This window comes from Cyphellophora attinorum (genome assembly GCF_001299255.1).
Source record: "Cyphellophora attinorum strain CBS 131958 chromosome Unknown Contig9, whole genome shotgun sequence".
Taxonomy (NCBI): Eukaryota; Fungi; Ascomycota; class Eurotiomycetes; order Chaetothyriales; family Cyphellophoraceae; genus Cyphellophora; species Cyphellophora attinorum.
The window spans coordinates 753,111-770,366 of record NW_017253237.1 but is presented as its reverse complement, the minus strand read 5'-3'; the positions used below and the strand labels follow the sequence as shown (position 1 = coordinate 770,366).

Below are 17,256 nucleotides of genomic sequence, written 5' to 3'. Positions count from 1 at the left end.
TGGTCAAAATGGCGGCCTCTGTGGATCAGAAGCTGCGGGCGCAGACCAAGTTTCCGGCGGAGTTCAACCAAAAGGTGGACATGCAGAAGGTCAATGTCGAAGTTATGAAGAAGTACGCCGATACACTACCACGGTAGACTTACTCGCTGACACAATGCTCAGGTGGATCGCCGGCAAGATCACTGAAATACTCGGCAATGAGGACGACATTGTGATTGAGCTGTGCTTCAACCTCCTCGAAGGCACGAGATTCGTGAGTTGGTGCACCGCCCTCAAAGTCCAGTACTGAACAACAGCAGCCCGACATCAAAGACCTCCAAATTTCCCTTACGGGCTTTCTTGACAAGGATGCAGCCAAGTTCTGCAAAGAGCTGTGGAACCTCTGCCTGAGCGCTCAGTCCAACCCTCAAGGCGTGCCCAAGGAGCTTCTCGAAGCGAAGAAACTCGAGCTTTTGCAGGAGAAGGTCTGTCACAATTCTTCCCAACACGTTGCCACGACTGACGACACCAGGTTCAAGCAGAGAAGGCGGTACACGACTCTGCGGCACGAAGAGATCTCGAGCAATCCCGGGAGGCGCACATGAACGATCTACGACAACAGGAGCGAGCTGCAAGAGGTGGTGACCGTGGCTCGGGTCGCGGGCGAGGCCGAGGGCGTGGCGGCCTAGGTGGTCGAGGTGACTACGAGCCGTCATACTCCAGAAACACAGATCGATCACCTCGTAGAAGGTCACCTTACCGCAATGACCAGACGTTTCGTCGAGACACGGACACGTACATTCCGCGAGGGCGTGGTCGTGGCAGAGATGGAGACAGAGACCACAGACGAGATGGCCATCGGAGACGCAGATCTGACTCTAGTACGAGACCAGACTTTCGGTCTGACAACAAGCGTGTAGATCCTCCAGTCGGTCGCCAAATCGGAACGGCTCAAGAACGCCAGAAAACGACGAGGCCGGACGATACCGAAGGGCGAATGGCGACGGAGACGTGACGATGAAAAAGGACACAGAGGCCGCCCAGGCCAGAACAGTCTCAAGGTCACCCAGAAGAAGACGAAGTCCCTCATCTTCGGCATCAGCATCCAGAAGTCGAAGCCGCAGTCCATCTAGACGAAGACGCAGACGTCGGTCGCCCTCTACATCCCTATCACGGTCACGATCACGATCTCGTTCCGAATCCCGATCGCGAGCTTACGGCCGTCGTACAGGACAGCGAGGTTTCCGGCGACGACACGACAGGTCACGTTCTCGAACGCCAGAGGCCGCCCGGGCACGCCATGGTAGGGATATTGTTCGATCAAGCCGGGATGCGCGTCGTCTGAGTCGCAGCTCATCTGCTTCGAGTGGGCGTAGAAGTCGATCCAGGAGTCGAAGCCACAGTCGTGATCGCCGCTGGGGTAATAAGCGTCGGCGTTCAAAGAGAAGATGGGATCCACCGAATCGAAGAAGACGCAACACGAGCTCAGTGTCCTCCACGCGATCTCCAGAGCAGAAGAAGGCTCGAAGGAGCAACTCGGCGGAAGCTGATAACGGCCGTAATGGAGCGTCGAATGGTGACGGCGGCGAATGATGCACTTTTTGGCGATCGTCGCGTCCACTGCAGAGCCCGCCCTGGCATGGAAAATCCATGATGAGCAGGCTCCTCATTGACCCACAGCATTTGGAGACCCCGAGACCGCGGGATGCAGCCGGCTTCAAAATACTCATGTACGTGCGGAGGCCACCCTAAGACCGATCAGACCACAACAATCCGCAATATTATGGGCATCCTAAAAATAATGCAACCGCACGACGGGAACACTTTGAGTGCGCTGCACAAGGTCGACTGGCAATTATGCTACGCAATTTCGCAACGAAGCAGCTTGTGCACGACCACCCGTGAAAAGGAGCATCAAACCATCCGGCTGACTAACCCCGATTCGTATTCAGCTGCCTTATAAGAAAGGCATACGATACGAAACCCTCCCCAGGTAAATCATAAAGCACAGATCGAAATCAAACCAAGTTTAATTCTTCCGAAGCTCCTTCGGACCTACCAGACTTCGCGGAACACAACACAACGCAGCACACGATGAGCTACCTGCCCATCGTCCTCAAAGGGGCCGGCGTCTTCGCCATGGTCATGGGCACATTAAACACAATCATTCCCACCCGGATGATTTCGAATACCAGCAAGGACGTCTACAGTCCACAGACGCCGGCACAGATACTCGCGGACAGTCATCTGCGGTATTGGGCGGGAGTTTGGGCCAGTACAGGCGCGATCTTCTGGTGGGCATCCAACGACTTGGCTGCTCGTCGAGTGCCCGTGGAGCTGGTCGGATGGGGATATGTGTTTGGTGGTATCGGTAGGGTGATCTCAGGCATGAAGTATGGTTACAAGCCTGAAGGATTGGTGAAGACGATTACTGCTATCGAGATTGTTGCGCCGATTGCTATTTGGTGCTTGTTGCCCTGAAGGACGCATGAGGAGGAGTCCTTGACCTCCGAAGAGGTGTAGACATCAGCTGATCGCCGGGGAAAGTGAAGAGGTCGAATTGAGTGCCAGATCCTACCGTTGTTCAAGGATAGCCCCATGCGCGAGGAAACGCACAGACCACCAAGAAGTCGAAACTTCAGAAACCTTTAGGTTGACCAGCCTCCCCAAGAGCTCGCAGGGCGATATCGTGGCAGCGCCATACTATTGCCTCGCCACTGACAACATTCGTAACCGACATCAAAGCGAAAATGCCAGCCTTGCGACAACACGCTATTGTTCCTTTGTCCTGTGATCGACGAGGCTTCATATTGTTCTTCGCAGGATTCTGTATTTCTGCGCCAGACAAAGCCATTCTCTTAGTTGGCCAGTCCCACACCTTTGTCCAGAGCTTAGTATTGTAGTTGCGACAGTGCCGTAGTCGATAAGTGAAACCACGTCCTAGTGCATCGCACGGCGTGTCTGCACCATCAACGTTCCGATAGAATACGTATCACTTACCCTCGACTCGACTTTGACTCAAAAACATGAAAATATTCTCGATCTTCTTGATAATCGCAGGGCTAGCGTTCTCGCTGCCCACCTCCGAGGAGACTGCCGCCGGCTTCGCCGAATCATTGGACGACGTGGGCTTTGACCGCACCACGGGGGACATCACCCCAGACGCAGTATCCCTGGAACCCCGAGGGACAGCCACCTCCAAATCCAAGACAACGCCCAAATACACCATCTGCCAAAATCCCGGCTTCGTAGGGCCATGCACACGGCAAGAAGTCAAAGGTCTCGATGTGTGCGAGAAGATGCCCTGGGTGTCCAAGTACAGCTTTCCATTTGAGGATTTCTCCTTCAGTCCGGACTACGGCGCGTTTTGTAAAGTGTACAACAGCGATAGCTGCGGAGAGAACTTCCCGTGGATGATCGTGACCAAAGGCGTGGAACTGCTTAAGACGGCGAACCAGGCGAATTTGTTCCGTGGAGGGGTGTTGCCTGGGTTCTTTAGTTTTCGGTGTTGGAAGCTGGATTGAGGTCTGCCGGTAGGGGTTTCTGTGTTGTTTCTGGTTTCGTTTGGGTTTGTGTTCCTCTCACCATGGTTGGACCTGGTGATGTTTTAAGTTGATATCTTTTCAAGGCGCGTCCTGTACGCGAGCCTTGACAATTTTCACTTCTTCCAACGGTCTGTCCTCGTTGTTGGTCTTGATCAGACCCATTCGCTGCACGGTCTTCATGCCTGACTTGACCCGTCCGAAAATCGTGTGCTTCCCATCCAGCCATGGTGTTGGCGCGAGCGTGATGAAGAATTGCGAGCCGTTGGTGTTGGGTCCGGAGTTGGCCATGCTGAGGACTCCTGCGCCAGTGTGCTTCAGCGATGGGTGGATTTCGTCTGCGAACTTTTCGCCGTAGATTGACGAGCCGCCGCGACCGGTGCCTGTGGGATCACCGGTCTGGAGCATGAATGATTTGATGATCCGGTGGAAAATGACGCCATCGTAGTACCCGCGGCTTGCTAGTGTTGAGAAGTTCTTGCAGGTTTTCGGGGCGTGGTCGTTGTAGAGTTCGACTGTGATCGGACCCTGTGAACTGTTAGCGATTGCGCATACCTGGTAGTTCGCTGTACTTGCTATAGAGGTCTCGAGCACTACGTCTGTGGCCATGGCTAAGGTCAGTGTCGATCTCTAGCACAGACAGGTTGCTAATGGTATTCAAGGTTGATACTTCAGACTTGCTTTCTTCCTCTGATGTCCGCAGCCTCGCGAGGCTCCGATCTGCTCGACCTCTGATGGTTTGCTCTTGCGCTTCAAGTTCGCAAGCACAACATCGATCACTTCAACGCGATGCGGGGATGAAGATGAAGAGGCTGGTATACTGGCTCGCAGATCAGCGGAAGTGATCCACGTCGATCGCAATGCAAGCACTCCGGTCAGTGCTGCGGCGGCGGCTCCTGAGTGCGACCAGCACTCGCATTGCGCCCACACGAATTGCTCCTTCGTTCAGACGGTTTCAGCATGGTCGAAATGACTTTGGACCACATAAGGAGTACTTTCAGACGCCTGGACAAGCACCGATGCCCGACACCACTCCGTATGACCACGAGTGCCTGTACAGACAATACCAGTCAGTGAGGGACGGTCACGAGCCATGGGTGCCGTCAGGGGGCTACTTTGGGGAGGATTGTTCTTGTTCCTCGGCTTGACTGCCGGTACAGCCTTCATCACGTGGGAGTATTTGCAGCCTCCATACGAACCAGGATCACCCGAGGAGCAAGACCTGATGGAAGAGATCGAGGAGCTATTGAGCGAGAGCCCGCTTATACAGCAATTGCGCGAGGAAGGCTGGACCGAGTCGGACTTCTCGAGTCGCGGACCGCTACCAGATCGTAGTAAGGGCCAGCATTTGGTGCACGACAAGTTGCAAGGTTCAACGCAGACTCTGTGTGTCAAGACGTTCCAGAATGACGCATTTTTCTTCACGTTCGCTGTCTTCTTCGTAGGATTCGGCGTCGACGGTTTCCCAGATGTCATGCATGGAGGAGTCACGGCGACGATGATGCTCGAAGCCGTCAACAAGCACATCGCATCATACTGTGCTGACTACAGCTTGGCCTATGACAAAACTGGTATTGAAATCAACTACAAACTACCCGTTCGTCCTGGCGAGATCTACACAGTCATGGTGTCCAACGGTCTTCCGGTCCCAGATCCGAATGACTTCTCCAAGGAGAAGCTGCACTTCAACGTTTCTCTGCTGCGGTTGGAAGCTATTCCGATCATGACCAGCCATTGGGAGCCGCCAAACACCTTCTCTCAGGTCATTGAGATCCAGTCGCACAGTGGCGAGTCGCCGCTGCTAGCTTCTGGCGATGTGATGATCCCGGTGGTGAAGAAGCCTGGGCCAAATATGAGCAAATTGAAGCCGTTGACGTTCACCAATGCTGCACGAGACTCTGAAAACAAGCCCTGAAGCAAGGCCAGTTATGCGACCCTGTTCGTCGGGTCAGCAGCAATCCCAAGTCGAATATGCGTCCCAACCTTCTTCGGGTGGACTCTACAGTGCGCCGAGGTCCTTGTTGGCAGAATCACTTAGCGTGTTTTTAAATACGCGAAATCAAGCCATCGCCATCACTCTCCAAGGCGACTATTAGTGACATCTGCGATGTGATGGCGGTCGTCCCTTTCGCGGCTTGGTATGTCCACGGCGTCCGGTATTCCTAGGCGCTCTAGGAGCCGCATGTTGCGATGGCTTCTTTGGGCGCCCCCCGGCTCGTCTAGCATCATCACAGCCCTTTGGGGTATGGTCCTCGAGGGACACACAAGAGCCCATTGCAACCTTGCAGGAGGTCGTGGCGGAGGGCCGTATGGAAGATCCCGAAGGGTTTGTAGAAAATATGATACAGGTCCTGGCGGCAGTAGAACGTATCGAGGACGATGACGAGGTCTGAGTCTGGCTCCGATCAGCTCTACATAATGCGGCAGCAATGCACATGTATATCCAAGAGATGTATAAAACAGCGCCGTGTTCGAGGCTGTACCTGTTCAGGGGATATCTCGATCGTCAAGCATCGCCACCAAGCGCCTTGCTGCGTGATGCCGCAGCCATTTCGTTGTCTGCACGTGCCGCCTGAAGGCGTGCGACATTCTCCGAATTGCCGAAGTGCTTCAACAGTCGGCTCAGTGTACTTGACAAGACAGGGGCGGTCCCGGTTACCCTTGTGGTCTCTAAAGCTCCAGATAAGTCAAGAGCAACTCAGAAGTCCTTCCAAGTAACCGTGCTTTCCTCATCATTGATCAAAGGTCCACCACGTAGAAGATATCAGTTGCAAGGACGCTCTAAAGGCTTCAATCCTGGCGTCAATTCGTGCTAAAGCAATCATGCAATCAACGTCTTAGGTCAGCATGCATGCAATGGGACGCTGGACGGTATACTCGGTCAGTCGCGGCGCTAGTTGAGGCATCTGCGAAAGAGTAATGGAACAGTCAAAATGGATGCAAGAAATGGCATTTGCTCTTATCCGTGTTTTGTCAAAGCAGTCAAATCCTCCCTCGACAACGCCGCTTGATGTTCCTGGTCCTTTCCCATCTTCAAGCCAGTGGCTACTATGCCATGCTCTAGGGATAGAATCTTTTCTCATACACTTCCATAAAAATTTGTTTCGCAGGAAGTTCGATAAATTGTCCTTGTAGTGGTACCAGCGGATTTCAGGCGAGATGGTCTTGTCTTGAATGGTTTCATCGCAATTGCATTTCTTACGTCGTTGGGTTGGGGTTCATCTAAACTTGTCAGCCTCTCGTCGAGAGATTCTTGGAATGAACGTTGTACCTTTCTCTTGCCACCAGTCATGGTGACGTTGACGAATCGTCGAGTGTATGTTATTCTCTTCTTCGCACGTCCCTTGGGGGTCTTCTTCTTCTCTTGGGGCTCGACCTAAACAGCGTCCTCGTCAGTCCGGCTCCTTTCTTCAAAACAATGGAGAGGCAGTCGCTTTGCCGTCAAGCAGTGGCGAATGCTGTCTACGGGAGCCGTACCTTGGGAGTCTGCGACTTGACCTTGCCAGCACGGGCGAGGGATCCGTGAACTTTACCCATGATTGCGGGTTGTGTGTATCTCGTGGGAAAGCTGCGAGAACGCGATTGTGGTGGGTGCGAGAAGTGATGACTCAAACTGCGGTCTGATGGATGGAGGTCGAGCAGAACGCACTGTGAGGCTTGGCGCAGGCGATAGCGGAGATTCAGTTCCTCCGATCCGTGGTGTCACCGGTCACGTGACCCGGCGGTCGCGACTTCCGCGTACAATGTCAAGTTTCTGTCATGTTCGCAACGCCAGACGTGATCCACGCATGAACACCACGCATGGAGTCGCTACTGCTCGTTGCTGACTCCGATACTGCTACTGAGGACTATATCAATGCTGTCGCTCCAGGCCTGAGACTGCGGTCTCCGCCCTTACACTCAAACGAGTTGGATGACTAACCCAACCTTTGAGCAAGCACAAGCGAGCTGCTCTCCAGCACTACAGCACTCAGGGTCATTGACTACAGGACCGCATATGCCTGACCCACGAGCTACTGCTAGACCAAAGGCTGTCCTGCCCAATAACATCTGCAGCTCAGCTCTGCGATGAGGGGTGAAGCCCGTGTCGAGATACGCTCTAGGTCTTTTCTGGAATTACCGATTCCGTATTCGGCAATCTTTGCATATTGTTCGTCATATGAGTAGGTCTTGCATGTTGCACGTATTCGACACACGTATACACAGCTACCCTGCAGGCGCGTGGAACGCGGTCCTCGATGTACAAATAAGCTGCGTCGCGCCCCCAGCATGGGCGTTCTCGTCCGTCAGAATAGTCGCAGACGCGCACTGCTTGCTTCGTTGACCATATCTGTCCATACTGAACACCGCCAACATGAAAGCTGTTCTCACCAAGGGAATCGGCGGCACGCCGACCGTCACTGAAATCGAGATGCCAACACCAGGGCCTACAGAATTGCTTGTGAAGTCGCTATATATGGCATTCAACCCAGTGTGAGTCTTGCGAAGGAGATGGTAAAGGCCTAACATGACAAGAGCTTGAGGACTGACACGATCGCTACAGTGATGCATTCATGATTTACACAGGAATGCTGGTCGAGCAATGGCCCATAACGCTCGGTGTCGACGGTGCTGGTGTGGTCACTGAGCTAGGCGACAAGGCCGCCGAGTTGGGCTTCAAGAAAGGCGATATCGTCTGTGGATGTGCCCGCCTGGGCGTCCCGAACCACGGCACCGCACAAGAGTACCACCTGCGAGACGCACTCGTGTCCATCAAGAAGCCCTCTAACGTCTCCGTCGCCGAAGCAGCAACCCTCGGAGGCGGCTTCCAAACCGCCGCCATCGCGCTCGTGGAAGGCGTGCACATCCCTCTTCCTGAAAAGAAGGAGTCCAAAGTCGGCGAATGGGTCCTGGTCTTCGGCGGGGCGGGAGCCGTTGGGCGCGCAACAGTCCAGTTCCTGCTTCTTGCAGGCTATGATGTGGTCACTACTTGCTCAGCCCGCTCGAAGGAAGACCTAGAAGCACTCGGCACCACCACAGTTGACTACAAGCAGCCCGAAGACGCACAAGTCGAGCAGATCCTGAAGATCACATCCGGCAAGCTCTCCAAAATCATCGATGCCTCGGGCAACGACAACCCCGTCGTCGCCAAGAAGCTCTTCAGTGGCCTCAGCGGAGAGAAACTATTCGCTACCACGAACGACTGGTCAAACATCACGGACTTCGAGGGCGGCAAGACCTACGAGATCCGGCTGGGCCCAATTGGAGCCCCTCGTGGCGAAAAGCTGAATAAGGATATGGCGAAGTACAACAAAGTCATAGAGAAGCTCTTTGAGGATGGGTTGTTGTCCACGTCGCAGTACGACGTAGCTGGAGAGGGCTGGGACGAGGTCGTGAAGGCGTACAACTATCATAAGGAGGGCAAGGGCGGAAATAAGCGAGTGCTTGTCCATCTTCAAGATGAATGAATGATTACCGCACGAGCAGGCTGTTCAGGTATACAAACTGAGCGTTTTCAGCGTGTCCATCTGGTCCTCTGCCCGTCGTGGTCGCCTTCGAGGTTCGCCTGTGGCCGTATCCGCGGAAGTTCATACCCGACATCACGGTAGAGCCCGTCCTGTCGGAGATATATCCTTCAGGTACCATGCTGTTAGGCGATTGCTCGCCGTGCCTCCCTTTTGTGACTCCTTTCGCTGCTGCTGCTTCTTCTACAGCAGGAGCAATCGGCTGACAATCATCACACCTGCCTCGCTGAAGGCCTCCCTACTACAGGAGCGACCAGTTGACGAGAAGCGCACCTGTCTGTCCTACACAAGGCACTTTTAGCGGCAAGAACAACCCCACGACAATATGCGCGCCTGCTTCGCTCGTTTCTTTATGCGTCAGGAGTGACGACCGGACAGCACTCGCACCCGCCTCACCAGTCGCTTCCAGCAGCAAGAGCTATGGGGTGATAGCAGTTGCACCTGCCTCTCTCAACGCCATTCCTTCACAAAACCGGTTGACACCCCACTAAAGGACATTCACGAGACCGAATGTCTATCCCGTATCGATCCTTCGGACCTGTCACGCGCCCAATCCAATTCACCCACCGCAGCAACGCTTCCCAACTTAAACCTCTCAGCAGCGACGTCTACTACGCCGGCATGTGCGCGGTCTCTTCGCAAACTCGGTTGACTGGCGGGCCAGAAGACGCAGGAGACCTTGCGAATCAGTACATCCGCTCCCACAACGACCACTTCGAGCCCGAGGCTCGGCTACGAGCCATTTTCGTGAGCACGCCATTCATGCTCGCTGGACTTGTCGGCTTGGGTTTTGCCCTCGAGGAAGGCTTCCACTACATGATCACCAGCCTTTTCTGGGGGGCTGTATGTCTTCAAGTCCACGGCATCGCAAGATATGGCATTCACCCCCACTCAAACATGGATTTGCATTCACGGTTGTGTCGCGTCTTCCAAGTCTTTTAGGCTGATTATGGTCCTCTAATACCTTTCTACTTGCGCTATGTACTGACACACCATCCTGCCGACTCCTACAGACACAGTACCTGTATGTCAAATCACTGCCCCTTTCGTCATGCATATTGATTGCTCATCGGAAAAGGCACCACGACTCGACCGCATTGGGGCGCTGTTGTGAGGTGAACTGCCTGGTTTGGTTCTCGTAGTCATGGGACCGCTCAGTCTCGAGGGCACTTGAGCATTGATGAGCCTTGTACGTGAGGGATGGGACCCATCAAGAGGCCTTCCTCCAGGCAACGGGTAATGTGCTACCAGGGCCTGTACACATTGCTGAAGTCCGCCCTGAGTCGTGCAACGCAATACGCTCGTGACACTTCTAGCAATGCTGGTGGTCGTCGTCAAGAGCACGATTCTGTAGTCATTCCAGTCCCATCGAACGAGTAGGTTAGGAAGAAGGCGTGCTTTGTGGATGTATTCCGCACGATGCACAGCCATGATGAGATGTCGTGTAGCATGACCCTATCAGGCTATCCAGACTTAAGCAGTTTCAATACTTGTCCGTTTAATCCCCAGATTTCGAGTCAGGGCGGGCTCTGCGGACTGCAACTGTTTTGCAGATTGAGCTGGGAAATTTGGGGTGAGCCTCACTTGAGCCTTAAGTCGCGGAATTCATCTATCATCAACTTTCCTGCCAGGGAGGACGCTGTAAGGATCTGGCGTGTATGTTAGGGATTGGGTAAACGCTGATTTCGTCGCCGACCAGCTTGCACGAGGTGAGAAACCTTTGGAATCATTCTTTATCATTATCTGTGCTTCTAGCCACATTGTTGAATGCAGCTACTTGCAAACCGATGTTAAATTCGGTCTGCAATATGGGACGAAAGCCCTGGGTATCATGTTGAAACTTTTCCACAGCCCGTCAGAGCCCGCCCTGTCGTGTTAAATCATAAATGCTGATTGCACTGCAAAAATACTCCTTGGCACCTTCAGGGCGCCCTCCATGTGTGAAATCGACAGCATCCCCTGAAATCATCCCGACCGACCATTTGACCCACAGGGCGGCCTCTGCAGGTCAAATTGACAACATCATGCTTTACTTTTGGTACTGCGATCGGAAGGCCTTGGCGGCCTGAACCATATTGGTCAGGGCGGCCTTTGTTTCCTTCCATTGACGCGTCTTGAGGCCACAATCGGGGTCGATCCACAACTGTTCCGGCTTCAGGTACTGGAGCATCTCCTTGATGCGGTCCTCGATCTCCTGTTGGCTGGGCACACGCGGCGAGTGGATATCGTAGACACCAGGGCCAATGTGACGGGGATATGCCTCATCCACGAAGACCTTCAGGAGCTTAGCGTCACTCTTGCTGTTCTCGATCGAGAGAACGTCGGCATCGAGAGCCGCAATAGCGTAGAAGAAGTCCTGAAACTCCGAGTAGCAAAAATGCGAATGGATCTGGGTGCCATCTTCGACACCAGCGGTGGAAAGGCGGAAGGAATCGACAGCCCACTTCAGGTAGTCAGTGCGCTCCTTGCCAACGCGAAGAGGAAGACCTTCACGAAGAGCAGGCTCATCGACCTGGATGACGAAGACGCCAGCCTTCTCGAGATCGACGACCTCGTCACGCAGAGCCAGGGCAAGCTGCTGGGCTTGCACGGACTGGTGAACGTCGTCACGAGGGAAGGACCATCTCAGGCAGGTAATGGGTCCAGTGAGCATGCCCTTCATCGGCTTCTTGGAGATGGAGGCAGCATACTTTGACTCCTTCACGGTCATGGGCTGAGGACGAGAGATGTCACCGACGACGATGGGCGGGCGGACACAGCGAGAACCGTATGACTGGACCCAGCCGTTGGTGGTAAATGCATAGCCGTCCAAACGCTCGCCAAAGTACTGCACCATGTCGTTACGCTCTGGCTCGCCGTGAACGTAGAGTCGAGCTCGAGTTCGTCTTGAATGGCAATGACATCCTGGATCTCCTTTTCGATAAACTTCTCATACTGCTCAGCTGTGATCTCGCCTTTGGTGAACTTGTTGCGCTGGATGCGGATCTCCTTGGTCTGAGGAAAGGATCCAATAGTAGTTGTGGGGAAGAGTGGGAGATTTAGTCTCTTCGATTGCTGGGCAATGCGGGTTGGGAAGGGGCTCTTGCGGTTGTGCATCTCTTCTGTGACCTGGCGTTGACGCTCCTGAACGGCCTTGTCATTGGTGCGGCTTGATGAGGCACGAGCTTGCATAGACTTGGCGTTGGCCTCGAGAGCATCTCGGACAGTAGCGGGACCCTCTGTGACAGCCTTGGCGATTGTGGCGACCTCCGTGGCTTTCTCAACAGCGAAAGCGAACCAGTCAGCAACTTCCTTGTCCAACTTCTTCTCGCTGGCGAGAGTGTGAGGAGTGTGGAGCAAGGAGCTGGATGTAGCAACGATCACACGGTCCTTGCCAACTTTCTGGACAGCAGACTCGACGGTCTCGATAGCACGCTTGAAGTTAGTCTTCCAGATGTTACGACCATCAACGACACCAGCAGAGAGAACCTGCTTGTCTCCTAGAGCACCGATGACAGTCTCGAGTTGTTCTGGATTTCGAACAAGGTCGATGTGTACACCGTAGACGCTCTTGAGATGAGCAACGGCATCCAGGTTGTGGACAATGTCTCCAAAGTATGTAGCAACGACCAGCTTGGGCAAGCCAGACGCAGTCAGAGCCTCATACGCGGGCTTGAAAGCAGCCTTGACTTCCTCCGGGAGGTCATAGACAAGGATTGGCTCATCGATTTGCACGACCTCGGCGCCAGCTTCCTTGAGCTGCTTCAGGACATCAACGTAGAGAGGCAGGAGCTTGTCAAGAGCAGAAAGAGGTGTGATGGATTGACCACGGTCCGCCTTTCCGAGATGGAGGAAAGAGACTGGTCCGACAAGGACAGGTCGTGTGGTGATGCCGGCTTCCTTCGCCTCGAGGAATTCCCGGACAGGCTTTGGGTCAGATGCCAGCTTGAAGGTCTGGTTGTCTTGAAGCGTTGGCTTGACATAGTGGTAGTTCGAGTCGAACCATTTGACCATCTCCAGAGCCGGGACGTCTACCGCATCTGCACCATCCTGAGCTGGCTTCTGCAGGCCACGGCCCATAGCGAAGTATTCATCGATTGGGGCGAGGTTGTACTTCGAGTAGCGCTCTGGGATGACGCCGAACAGCTGGATGTGGTCGAGGACTTGGTCGTAGAACGCAAAGTCATTGCTTGGGATGATATCGATGCCGGCATCTTTTTGGATCTTCCAGTGCTCGAGCCTCAGTCTCTTTCCCTCCTTGAGGAGTTCTTCTTGTGATAGTTTGTTGCCCCAGTAGGCCTCGGTCGCTTTCTTGAGCTCGCGGTTCGCGCCCATACGAGGGAAGCCGAGAATGGATCTGCGAGAATCGTAAGTAAGTCGGGAGATTAGACGAATTATTCAAAGCAGAATGGTGATGCTTTTTTCGAGCAGAGTCCGCCCTGTAGTGGACTTCGACATATTCGACATTTTCGACGTAGAAATGGAAGTAACTTACGACTGAACCATATTTGCGGATTGTGTGAGAGTAATGTGAGAGCGAAACGAAAGGGAAGGGAGAGGAAGTCGAGGATAGAAAGAGTGCCAGGGAGGACTTCAGGAAAGGCCTGTGCAAACGGTCCGTTCGTCAAGTCGATTGGAAAATTGTCACAAGAAGGTGAGGGGCTGCGCGGGGGATAGTTTCTCCAGTTCCGGTAACCAGATTGTTCAACAGTCGTGCGCCTTTCACCTCACCTGTTTGACAACGATGTTAAAGATACCGTTGACTCTGGCTTATTCGGACTGATTAGTAGTCCGGCAATGGTCAGTCTTGGAAAATTCTGCAGCAAGCTGTCAGCAAGCGGTGAGGGATCCTTGCCCCTCCAGGGTTCTCCCGGATGGCATCATTTTTGCGAAGACAGCTCCGATTTCCGGAGAGTCTTCAACGCACAACTGAATCTTGGGCGACAACAACGTCAATGGCGACAGAAAATGTCGGTGCTTGGGAAGGTGCATCTTAAGATGTCGTGGCTACTGCGCTCCATATATATCTTTCGGCAGCAGCAAGCCTGAGCGCTGGCAGGAGGGGCTGCCCCAGATGCCCCACGGTTGAGCCCTTGCTAGCGGCAGTTTGGATGTGGTGCAGATTGTCGCTTGTTCTCACATATAGTTCTACTGCTCGTTGATTTGTATAATCACTTGTGTACCTAGGTAGTGTGCGACGACACCGTGACCGGCCTACAAACCAAGCGCCGGTATTGCAGCAGCCCTACCGCCTACAGCTCTCTTGCCGAACTTTGTCTCATACCACTTCTTGCCGTCGACGGCCCTGGGCAGCATCGTCGTTACTTCGGAAATGATGAACCACACCGAAGCTGTGCTCAAACCCCATCCCAGGCCCCAGGCACCGCCCATCATCCAGTAACCGATCCACTCGACCCATTCCAATACATAATGCGGGTAGAGAATGTGCTTGAAAGTCCCCTCTGCCGGCGGAATCACGTAGACCTTCTCGTAGGTAACTACTGCCTTGCCCTCAGACTTTGCCTTCCGCTTCGCCGCTGCCCGACGCAGGTCGTACAGCTTATACTCTGAGACAACGTTGCCGCGAAAGCCGTAGATCCAGAGAGCCAGGCCCAACAATGCGAGTGGAGTGAAGAATGGAGTAGACCGATCCCGGACGGTGGCATCCGTAGTCGAGTACACGATCCAGGAGGCCAAATTGGCCGAATGTGGGAGCTGGAAGTAGACCATCATTGCCCACACCCAGATCGCGATCGGACTGACGCTGGGCGCTGAAAGCGGTGCAACTACAGCTCGGTTGATGTAGTGAGCCACGTAGAGAAAGGCCAGCAACTCATGCTGGATCGGCAGGCCTGTCCCGAAAATGCTTGAGGCTGCGCTTGGTGTGGGCTTCAGTTTGGCGGGTAGTGTGTAAATAATGTATAAGAAGTTGATCGGAGCAATGATCTCGGCTGTGATCCATGCTAAGCGTCCTGGGAGATGGTAGGAGGCTGAACCCGACGTCTTGCCCATTTGCTGGAGCTTCATCAATGGCGTCCATTGTATCAGTGAGATCTGTTGGAGGTGTACGTCAGTACTGGATGCAACACGAAGCATCTGCATTAGGCTATCATCATGCGAGTGCTCGCTACTGTCAGGTACAGCCTAGCCCACGGCGTGGCGTATGCCCAATTATTGACATACGAGGCGTGGTAGCATTATGGCGTGTTGATGCAGACATACTGCCCACTCGACCGCATGACGTCTTCCGTCCTTTTGATCTGACTGGAGTTGCAGGACTTACCGGGATCCAGCTCCAGACGACCTTTGCAATCAATGCGTGTGCACGAGGCGTGGGCGGAAAGAACTCGCTAGGGGCTGGAAGCCCACGGAGGTAGGACATCTCGTAAAGAAGTCGTAATAGAGGCCTTGAGTACACCAGTTCCTAATGCCTATCGAGGACTCCAAAGATGGAAGCGGCCTTGCGCAGTGTATACCTAGATACCTTCATAGGTGGGTATGTACAATTGCTCGTGACGATACTACGAGGTTGAATGGTGACGACGGTCTTGGCAAGCGTTGGTGGGTTCATCAGGCTCACTTTTTTCCGGTCAAGCAGCACCAGCTCAGCAAATGATGATAAATGAAGTATCAGGTCAGATTTTCTCTGCTCTGTTCAGCTTGTACAACATGAAGCCCTCGCCTCGGAAATACCAGTCCCTTGTTCATCTTTAAGGCGCCACATCTACACGACCAGCCCATGGAACTAAACGCCCGCCTGACCGAGCGTCCACCCCAGAGCTTTTGCCGCCGCTGTACATACCACAAAGATTCTCACTAGCCAGGTGGGAGAGTGCTGGCATCCACAAGCTCGTCTGCCTCGCGCTGCATCTCCTCAGCCGGGGAGTACAGTGGCGATCGAGGCAGAGCCATCAAGCCAGTTCGAGTTGACTCTAGGATACCGAATGGAGCAATCAGCTTCATGAATGAGTCGATCCTTGACGGTTTCGCTGACCTGTATGATGGTTAGCAACTATCACCTAAGGCCTAACGAGGGCAAGGGCAACTCACACTTCGACAATGCAGTTGTTTGTGCTGATGTCAAGGACCTTGCCACCAAATTGATGTGTCAGGTGCGTAATGGCTTCCAAATGCTCGTGCTTGTGCCGCAGTGCCTGAGATGCCGCAAGTCCGCTAGGATGATATGTGTCCGCCTGTCCGAGAAGCTCCTTCGCACGTTCTATCATGCCAGGGTCTTTTTGATTGCTTCCTTCCAGCTCCTGTAACCGCCTCTCTGCGTTCTCCTCGGCTCGTTCCGCATCATACTCGGCTTGTTCGGAGGTAGCCGTCATCTCTCGGTGATGTTCCATCAGCTCCTCGTAGACTTCAGGTCCCAAGATCGAAACCTTGGCTAAAAGGAGCTCTCGCTGTACGAGCGCAGCAGAGGTATAGTCCAGAACAGCCCATACCGGTACGAGATCTTCGAGTTGTCGACGTGCTTGCTCAACGACACCGTCCAGACCTTGAAGGACAATAGTCATTCGTGACAGATCTTCGACCTCGGTATTGCAAACGACGAGGGAGTCGATGTTGAAGCCTCTCGCGGCGAGAATTCCTGATACCCTAGATAATACTCCGGGCTCGTTTTGGACCAGGCAGTTCAGGACGTGCTTCTTGGGCGGCGCAGTCGACACTTGAGGCGTCTCGTAGAGAATGGAGCTGACGGCTGCTGCAGCGCCATAGGACGACGGCCCAGGCTCATTCACAGGTAGTGGCAGCGGTGATCGGCGATGGAGTGCCTTGTATGCTAGTGCTGAGGTCGAGTTTGTGCTCCTGCATCGAGTTTGCTGGTTCAGCAAGGATGGTATAGGACTGGTCTGCTGAATGCGACTGGCGCGAGCAGCCAGGGAGAAAAGTGTGCGCCGTCCAGCCATGCTGGCGGGCTGTCAAGGACTTGCTGCGTTCGAATTCAACGTGGTCGGTGTCACGATAGCATCCCGTTGTACACAATGCTACAGGTCAGTGTTGCACAGCGACGTGCGTCCTTGCGCAAAAATTGTGAGTAACAAACCTGGGCTGATCGGGGAGGGCCGTGTCAAAACTCCGGGGCATCAGAGCAGCATCTCACCGGCGGTGGAGCTTCGACTTGGCTTCGGGGATGCTGCCAAGAGTGACCATCGAGCTTTCGTTGGCCGCCGGATATTGACGTCGTCCATTTGCACTTCATTACCTCGGATAGCAGCACGTCGGTGGACGTAGACGGCCTTTCCAGA

General features: G+C 53.9%; 11 protein-coding genes across 11 annotated transcripts; 6 read left to right on the top strand and 5 right to left on the bottom strand.

The window, feature by feature from the left end:
- Positions 1-8: 8 nt before the first annotated feature.
- AB675_9308 (PWI domain-containing protein) lies at positions 9-1,112 on the top strand (the record flags this gene model as incomplete). The annotated part of the gene is made up of 6 exons (XM_018149830.1): positions 9-112; positions 163-253; positions 300-464; positions 512-677; positions 727-860; positions 900-1,112. The coding sequence occupies 6 exons, from the start codon at positions 9-11 to the stop codon at positions 1,110-1,112; spliced, it is 873 nt and encodes a 290-aa protein (XP_018001695.1).
- Positions 1,113-2,073: 961 nt separating this feature from the next.
- AB675_9307 (uncharacterized protein) lies at positions 2,074-2,460 on the top strand (the record flags this gene model as incomplete). The annotated part of the gene is made up of 1 exon (XM_018149829.1): positions 2,074-2,460. One exon carries the CDS (start codon positions 2,074-2,076, stop codon positions 2,458-2,460), a length of 387 nt encoding a protein of 128 aa, XP_018001685.1.
- A 545-nt stretch (positions 2,461-3,005) lies between these two features.
- Positions 3,006-3,503, top strand: AB675_9306 (uncharacterized protein; the record flags this gene model as incomplete). The annotated part of the gene is made up of 1 exon (XM_018149828.1): positions 3,006-3,503. One exon carries the CDS (start codon positions 3,006-3,008, stop codon positions 3,501-3,503), a length of 498 nt encoding a protein of 165 aa, XP_018001566.1.
- A 99-nt stretch (positions 3,504-3,602) lies between these two features.
- Positions 3,603-4,130, bottom strand: AB675_9305 (Peptidyl-prolyl cis-trans isomerase-like 1; the record flags this gene model as incomplete). Its single annotated transcript, XM_018149827.1, has 2 exons — positions 3,603-4,049; positions 4,077-4,130. 2 exons carry the CDS (start codon positions 4,128-4,130, stop codon positions 3,603-3,605), a joined length of 501 nt encoding a protein of 166 aa, XP_018001574.1.
- A 484-nt stretch (positions 4,131-4,614) lies between these two features.
- On the top strand, positions 4,615-5,436 carry AB675_9304 (uncharacterized protein; the record flags this gene model as incomplete). The annotated part of the gene is made up of 1 exon (XM_018149826.1): positions 4,615-5,436. The coding sequence occupies one exon, from the start codon at positions 4,615-4,617 to the stop codon at positions 5,434-5,436; it is 822 nt and encodes a 273-aa protein (XP_018001342.1).
- Positions 5,437-6,719: 1,283 nt separating this feature from the next.
- Positions 6,720-7,058, bottom strand: AB675_9303 (40S ribosomal protein S30; the record flags this gene model as incomplete). The annotated part of the gene is made up of 3 exons (XM_018149825.1): positions 6,720-6,743; positions 6,793-6,897; positions 6,999-7,058. 3 exons carry the CDS (start codon positions 7,056-7,058, stop codon positions 6,720-6,722), a joined length of 189 nt encoding a protein of 62 aa, XP_018001464.1.
- Positions 7,059-7,875: 817 nt separating this feature from the next.
- Positions 7,876-8,968, top strand: AB675_9302 (Zinc-type alcohol dehydrogenase-like protein C2E1P3.01; the record flags this gene model as incomplete). Its single annotated transcript, XM_018149824.1, has 2 exons — positions 7,876-7,994; positions 8,065-8,968. 2 exons carry the CDS (start codon positions 7,876-7,878, stop codon positions 8,966-8,968), a joined length of 1,023 nt encoding a protein of 340 aa, XP_018001716.1.
- A 567-nt stretch (positions 8,969-9,535) lies between these two features.
- AB675_9301 (uncharacterized protein) lies at positions 9,536-9,967 on the top strand (the record flags this gene model as incomplete). The annotated part of the gene is made up of 1 exon (XM_018149823.1): positions 9,536-9,967. One exon carries the CDS (start codon positions 9,536-9,538, stop codon positions 9,965-9,967), a length of 432 nt encoding a protein of 143 aa, XP_018001484.1.
- A 1,087-nt stretch (positions 9,968-11,054) lies between these two features.
- Positions 11,055-13,510, bottom strand: AB675_9300 (putative 5-methyltetrahydropteroyltriglutamate--homocysteine methyltransferase; the record flags this gene model as incomplete). The annotated part of the gene is made up of 3 exons (XM_018149822.1): positions 11,055-11,798; positions 11,870-13,361; positions 13,500-13,510. The coding sequence occupies 3 exons, from the start codon at positions 13,508-13,510 to the stop codon at positions 11,055-11,057; spliced, it is 2,247 nt and encodes a 748-aa protein (XP_018001624.1).
- A 708-nt stretch (positions 13,511-14,218) lies between these two features.
- On the bottom strand, positions 14,219-15,386 carry AB675_9299 (uncharacterized protein; the record flags this gene model as incomplete). The annotated part of the gene is made up of 2 exons (XM_018149819.1): positions 14,219-15,058; positions 15,288-15,386. The coding sequence occupies 2 exons, from the start codon at positions 15,384-15,386 to the stop codon at positions 14,219-14,221; spliced, it is 939 nt and encodes a 312-aa protein (XP_018001734.1).
- Positions 15,387-15,820: 434 nt separating this feature from the next.
- AB675_9298 (Acetolactate synthase small subunit, mitochondrial) lies at positions 15,821-16,917 on the bottom strand (the record flags this gene model as incomplete). Its single annotated transcript, XM_018149818.1, has 2 exons — positions 15,821-15,998; positions 16,055-16,917. The coding sequence occupies 2 exons, from the start codon at positions 16,915-16,917 to the stop codon at positions 15,821-15,823; spliced, it is 1,041 nt and encodes a 346-aa protein (XP_018001586.1).
- Positions 16,918-17,256: the final 339 nt, after the last annotated feature.